Source organism: Sinocyclocheilus grahami, unplaced genomic scaffold (genome assembly GCF_001515645.1).
Source record: "Sinocyclocheilus grahami isolate Dianchi unplaced genomic scaffold, SAMN03320097.WGS_v1.1 scaffold3.1, whole genome shotgun sequence".
Lineage (NCBI taxonomy): Eukaryota > Metazoa > Chordata > Actinopteri > Cypriniformes > Cyprinidae > Sinocyclocheilus > Sinocyclocheilus grahami.
The window spans coordinates 1,012,389-1,019,545 of NW_015505182.1; the positions used below are offsets into that span (position 1 = coordinate 1,012,389).

General features: G+C 37.4%; 1 protein-coding gene across 1 annotated transcript; it reads right to left on the bottom strand.

Moving 5' to 3' along the window:
* Positions 1-1,638: 1,638 nt before the first annotated feature.
* LOC107560554 (olfactomedin-like protein 3A) lies at positions 1,639-6,790 on the bottom strand. Its single transcript, XM_016244807.1, has 3 exons — positions 6,588-6,790; positions 4,087-4,372; positions 1,639-2,665 (listed from the first exon to the last, which is right to left on the bottom strand). Exons 1-3 carry the CDS (start codon positions 6,687-6,689, stop codon positions 1,881-1,883), a joined length of 1,173 nt encoding a protein of 390 aa, XP_016100293.1. The 5' UTR covers positions 6,690-6,790; the 3' UTR covers positions 1,639-1,880.
* Positions 6,791-7,157: the final 367 nt, after the last annotated feature.

Here is a 7,157-nt window from a genome sequence, read left to right on the forward strand (position 1 = left end):
CTTTTTGTGTGCAAAGAAAACAAAAATAATTACTTTATTCAACAATTCTTCTCTGCGTCACCCTAGTGCCATTATAGAGAATATCACGATGCATGCGCATGGTGCTGCTGCCATAGAACATGCTTTCACTGTGCCTTTTTTATTGGCAAAGGAAAGCAGGTACATACGTCGTTATACTCTCCATAATGGTACTAGGGTGATGCAGGAAAATTGTTGAATAAGGTCATTATTTTTATTTATTTTTATTCTCGTAGCTTTGTATAGCATTTGAAAACACAAGACAGAACGGTGGAATGGAAAACGAAAACAAATATTCTTGAGAAACATGAACATTTTAAAATTGAGAGCCACTAATTCAGAGATTATCTTATTAAAAGGAGATAAGAGGGTCTTTATTACTTAAGGCTAAAGTATACTTCACTTTTTACACGTACTCAAGGGACAGTGTACAGTGCGCGTGATGTGAATTTCATCATCAGAATAGTATTTATAATAGTTACTATTGAAGAAAGCATCACGGCTAACTTGGATCATGTGTGCTGTAATAACCAATCACATTACAGCCTTGACGTCATTGAATTTCAGTCATTCAGAGTTGTACGACACACAATCGCCATTTGCGGATACCATAGGAATGGATGAGAAGTGCCGTAAACTGAATCCCACCTGTCGCTAAAAGTCTGTGACTTCTCTTATAAAACAGCATTTTTTTCATGGTAAACTAAAAATAGTTCAATCCAAAAGTATTGTTTAGTGTAAAACATGTTGAAGATTAGCAGATAGGCTGTCAATTCATTAAATGGATAAGCCGTTTCCTCTAAAAAGCTGTTTATTCAGCGTAGTGAAGTCTCTCCTCCATTGACACCCATTAAAAACGGCCTCTTTTCTCCTTTCCCACGTACTGCCAAAGCCGAAGCGATAGCATTAGCTGTTATGCTGTTTTTCAGAATTTGAGGTTCTTCATCAGAATAATTGTAGTGTTTGTTCAATTACTTATTAACAGCACATTTCATTTTAACATAATATATGAAATATATCCTCAATTCAGAATGCAGCGGCACGACTTGTCTTCAACGAGCCCAAAAGAGCCCATGTTACACCTCTCTTCATCTCCTTGCACTGGCTGCCGTTTGCGGCCCGAATCAAGTTCAAGACATTGATGCTTGCATATAGAACAGCCACAGGCTCAGCACCCGCCTACTTCCACTCACTACTACGAATTTACATCCCCTTCAGAAGTCTGAGATCCGCTAGTGAGCGACGCCTCGTGGTACCATCACATAGAGGCTCAAAATCACTTTCCAGAACATTCTCGTTCACCACTCCTGGCTGGTGGAACGATCTTCCCACCCCTATCCGGAATGCTGAATCCCTGACAATTTTCAAGCGACAGCTGAAAACTCATCTCTTTCGAAGCTACTTGACTTCATCATAAAAAAAAAAGTTTCTCTCTCTTTATTTATTCCTTCTCTTTCTAGCTTGTACTTATTTGAACAATGTCTAAGAACTTGGTATTACAACCACTTCTTGTGTCTGTTTGCCTCTTTAAGAAGAATCGCTTTATGTATCTCCCAATTGTAAGTCGCTTTGGATAAAAGCGTCTGCTAAATGACTAAATGTAAATGTAAATGTAAATGAAATAATTTTATTAGTTCTGCTCCAGGCAAACAAAGTTAAAATGGGTTTTCTTGAGCCCTGTACATTGGTATAAACAACTGAACCAAACAAGTGTGTCCAATCAATCATATATTGTGCTGTCTTTGTAACTACAAAGCTCAACGTATTGATGTGTGACCCAGCCGCGTTGTATAAGATAAAGCAAGCCAATAACATTGGCATTTCCTTTCCAGCTCTGCTTTCTTCAGTCTTCGGTACACCTTCTACACATCCAGCTTCTTTTTCATTTGGAGTTTGTAGAGGATTTGATAGCCATCATCCCAAGCGTAGAGCAGCTGCTCCACAGGGCTGTATTTGAGGCTTGCATGAGTGCCATATCGTTTGGGAAAGTATACATGTGGAGCGTCGTCGTTTGTGACCATGTCACTGACATCGAAAACGCATTGAATTCGAGAGCGGCTGGGTAGTTTGGAGTTGTAGACCACATAGATGGTACCGCAGATGACAAACGCCGCCTCTGCGTTCTCCCTCACACAAGGGGTGTCCCACATCTGCTCGATGTCTAGTGTTTTAGGGTCTATCTTGGCCAAAGAGATGTGCCTTTCATTCTCCTGAGTGGCGTAGATGGCCCACAGACCCTCTTCGTCCACTGCTAAATCGATGAAGGTCTCGGGATTCAGGCCGTACACAGGGAGCTGGTTTTTAGCTGGAAACACGGCACTGTCTACAACTATGTTCTTCTGAAGATCAAACTTTATTAGTTTCATCTCCTCACCCTGCTTCAGATAGTACAGGTGGTTGTTGTAGATGGCATGACCCAGACCGCGCCAGGCTGAAGGGAGCTGGACGCTGGTGGCCGCAGAAGTGCCTTGGGAGGAAGTGAATTCACGGACTGTACCAAATTCATACATGGTATTACCCTCTGTCCCGTTTAAGATGTACACCTTCCCGGTGGCACTTCCCATATCCTTGGTCCACATTCCCTTAGCGCCACCCACTCGTTTGAGGATCTTCATGGCTTTGATGCTGGAGATCATGTCACTACAGTCTAAACATAAAGAAAAATTTAAATAATTGAAATTTTTGCCTGAAATGTGTCTTTAAATATTGTTGTAAGTTATTGCTTACTTTCCATCATTATATTAATCATCAAATATTCTGAGCAATCTCTCTTGCTGCAATTAGAATATCAATATTTGCCCTCTTCAGTTAAGTTCCAAAGTGCATCACTTCCTCATGATATTACTTACTATGCTCTTTCCAATAAAGTCTGATTTAAGGCTAAACCCTAATGGGAATGCACAGTAGACTAATGACAGTCTGGCTTAATCAGATTGGAGGCGTTTTGCTATGAAAAGGCAATATAGAGCTGCTGAAGTGTAGAGACGATGTACGGAAAGCATCATGATTTATCCTCCAGCAGTATAATTACTGTCTCTACCAATGATGGAATAATAATACATTTTCTTTAGTACCTCTAAGTGGTTTTCTAAATGAGGACTTTAGGAAGATTAGACCCACTATTTAATGCATTATGTATTAAACTCTGTCAAGTTATAATAGCTCAGAGCTTCATGTGATTGAACTTGGTCGCCTGTCATTCTCATGCCACTTACCCACAGAATCGGTGTTTCAATATGAGCTTCTTAAAACTGAATCTATGAAGTGTAGCAGCCACTTTCAACACTTAGTTTTCCTATTCATTTTCTAGAATGCCTGTGACAGTGTTGTTATTATTAACTAAAACTAAACCTGTTACAGTCATTTTCGAGAATTGAAATAAAAGTGAATCAAAAGAAAATATAAAGATTAAATGAAAAACCTAAACTTAAAAAACTTTTTTAAAAAGTTACCTTGGCAACTAACTGAAATAATTAAAGTTGAAAATAAAATGGCTAAAACAAAAAAAAAGAAAAGAAAGAAAGCTAAATATAAAAAATATATATAAAAACTGAACATATAAAATTTAAATCTGATTCAAAATATTAATAAATACCATAATAATATATAAATAATTATAAAATAACAATTAAATATAATTGATTTTATATTTTTTATATTTATATTTTTGTTAATATTTGATAAATAAGTCAGAAAGGATATAGGGTTGTAGGTAACAAGTTTGCTGTCATAAAATTTTTGATTTTTTACTACATTTTTTACTACAAATAATTTCATTGAATTTTGTCAAGTCAACATTTTTTTAATGATTTTATAAGTTGAGAAAGCAAGACAGGCCAAAATCACCATTTTATTTTAATGGTATGCTACTTTATGTTAGAAAAAAAATTATCATTATTATAACATATCGAATAGTTCGATAGCACAACAAAAACATGGAATTTGGGCCTCTAGTACTTCAGAGTACTGAATTAGTTGAATGAGCCAGCTATGGCGAGTGCCATCATGCTGTAAGACAAACATTACTAGTATCTAAAAGCCTAGGGAATGTTACCTAAAGCTCATTACCTGTGAGCTTGGCGTACTTGGCTTTATTCCTCTCCTTGACAGCTGTCACCTGCTGCTCCACCAGCTTGTCATCCACGTCCACGCAAGGCTGCACTCCATTCTGTGTTTCGAGATAGTCCATCTCTCTCTCCACACGGTCTACGCGTGTACCCACTGTGTCCAACTCACTCCGCAGCGCTTCCTTGCTCTTGTCCAGGCCCTCTAGCTGAGCCACCATCTGCTGCTTGAACTCGCGCAGCTCTGAGGTGTAGCGGCTAGTCTGCTCATGCCACAAGGAGATGCGATCCTGCCAATGGAGAAATAAACAAAAACAAGTCTCGAGAGCCTCAGTAAAAGAGATATGAATTAGTCAGCTGTAAACATGTCCGTGAAATGGGCATCTTTCATATGATCAAATGAAGTGAAGGCTAGCCATTAGCTTTGAAATAAATGCGAGTGGTTCTTCAGGTTAAAAGTTATCACCTTAATGCTAGGGTGAAATGGGTGTTGATACATGGTTAAGTATACTTTACAGTTACATTACATTTGCATTTAGTCATTTAGCAGATGCTTTTATCCAAAGTGACTTACAAATGAGAACAATAGAGGCAATCAAAACCAACAAACGAGCAATAATATGTAAGTGCTATGACAAGTCTCGGTTAGTCTAACACAGTACATGTAAAAAAAATGTTTTATAATAAATAAAAAGAAAAAAAAGTATATAGAATAGAAAAAGAATAGAGAACACTAGCAATAGAGTGCCATTTTTATAATAAAAAGAAAACAGTCGAAAAAACTGAAAAAGAATGAAGAACGCTAGTGTTAGATGGTCTTTTTTTTAATAAAAAGAAAACAATTAGTTAAAATAGAAGTAGAATAGAGAGTGCAAGTGTTAGAGGGTCAAGGTTTTTTTAATAAATAAAAACAAAACAGTATATCAAATAGAAATTATATATATATATATATATGCACACACAGTATATATATATATACTGTATATACAGCTTCATACATACTGCACTCTAAAAAATGCTGGGTTGTTTCAACCCAATGTTGGGTCAAATATGGACTAACCCAACTGTTGGGTTAAAAAGCTAATTTAAAAATGTAACCGAAATTTAACCCAACAGTTGTGTTAGTCCATATTTGACCCAACATTGAGTTGAAACAACCCAGCATTTTTTAGAGTGTGTATATACATATGTGAATCAATATCTAATATTTAGCAAATCTTGGCTGTGCAATTCTTAACATTGTCACAAAATGTAAACTGTATTGTCATGCAGCTCTGTATGTAATTGGGTATATATATATTGTGTGTGTGTGTAAGCATATTAAATATGCATGCATATAGTATACTCACATAAACTGATATATACTATATATCAAATCTCAGCTGCTATATTTTTTATATCGTCACAAACTATAACTACTTTATCGCCCATTTCTTTAAATAAAGTTGAATATATAAGTATGTCCAACTTATTATCTGCATACATACAGTATACTTTGCATGCGTATACTTAGCAAATCTTAACTGGTTGATTGCTTGTATTGTTGCAAAATGTCAAATATATTCTCTAATTTGCTAAATGTGATTTTAAGATATTATAAACATCATGGTTTTCTACAAAGCTGCTTTGAAATGATGTGTATTGTGAAAAGTGTTATATAAATAAATTTGACTTGACTGACCATTTTAGATCATGCCTGCAAATTTCAGATGGCTTCCAAGCACATGCATGTTCTAAGCAACCATACATTTTAAACCGTGAATTCGAGCACGTTAAATATTAAGTCAGACAGCCTCATGAGTGTAAATTATTCAAATATAAACCCTCCCTTGACAGCTGCAGGAATTCATGAGCACTTTGGCATTGGAACAGCATCATTTGCGCTGCAGATGGATCAGCCTTTGGCAGTAAATGTTCTTTTTTGAATTTGTGACTTAGAAGGAAAGAAGAAGCAACGTGTGTTTTAGCATAATCACACAAAATGACTTGTCTGAGAAGAACTGTATGTGCAGAGTCAGCAGAGAGAGAAAACGGGGGGGGGGATTTCCTTCATCTGGCCGAATCCAAGACACAGAGGGAGATTGGGTGACCAACTCAAGGAGAAAGAATCCTGGCAATGGGAATGGAGCGAAAGCAGAAAGGAAGTGCATGTTCGTCTGCTTCTTAAGTCGTATAAATTTATATATGTATGTATGTATGTACATGTGTGTGTGTGTGTGTGTGTGTGTGTGTGTGTATACATACATATTTGCTTGATAATTACATTACATTTTAGCCTACTTGTACTCTTCTGTCAACATTTCTGTGTGGCTTTACTCCTATAGGGAACAGAACTTAACCGACTATGTTTTAGATCTAACAAGTAACTGCACCATATGCTTAAATTCACAATTCATCCAAAACTCAAGTCTGTTGTTTTCTTCTATAGCTACACTCTTCTTAATACTTCATGCCAGCCTGTATCTGGAGGCCAGGGTCTGGATGGGAGAGCATTGTTGTTCTTACCTCAATAGCAAGGAGTCTTCTTTCCAAGTAGTCCATAAGGGCCTGCTGCTGTGCCCCCACCAGGCCTGAGAGAACGAGGACGAGGAGCTGGAGGGCTCTCATCGTAAAGACCGGAGGAGACTGATTAGAAACACTGAGTGTGTGCTTATGTGCGTATGACAGGCGGAGTGGAAAAGCCCTCACGCAGAGGAACCGAGTTGGCTGGAATGTTTAGAGAAAGAGCAGAGCGAGAGGAGGAGCCTAAAACATCTGGAGCGGCTTTCTCTGGAGAGCTGGATTACCTCCAGCTCCTTTTCTGGTAAAACACAGAACTACTAATGACAAGACAGTATTTTATTATTTATGTATAAGTCACGTTTGTGATTTACCCTTAAACAGTCTATTTATATAAGTTTCCAAACATTCACTGGAGTAAATGGATAGTAGGTCAGCTGCAGAGTAAATATGGTGTGAAAGGCATGGAAATGACTCAATAGCCCAGTTAGACAGTAGAGAGTATTTGCTGATGTTCTTGCCCTTTTCATTTTGTCAGCCTTTTTTTCTTTGGACGAACAGCACGGCTCACATTTA

Excerpts from the sequence above, each read along its gene's own strand:
- LOC107560554 (XM_016244807.1), bottom strand. The coding sequence starts at position 6,689 with ATGAGAGCCCTCCAGCTCCTCGTCCTCGTTCTCTCAGGCCTGGTGGGG. Across the intron at positions 4,373-6,587 it reads GAAGACTCCTTGCTATTGAG|GATCGCATCTCCTTGTGGCA; the intron begins GTAAGAACAACA and ends CTCCATTGGCAG. Across the intron at positions 2,666-4,086 it reads CAAGTACGCCAAGCTCACAG|ACTGTAGTGACATGATCTCC; the intron begins GTAATGAGCTTT and ends CTTTATGTTTAG.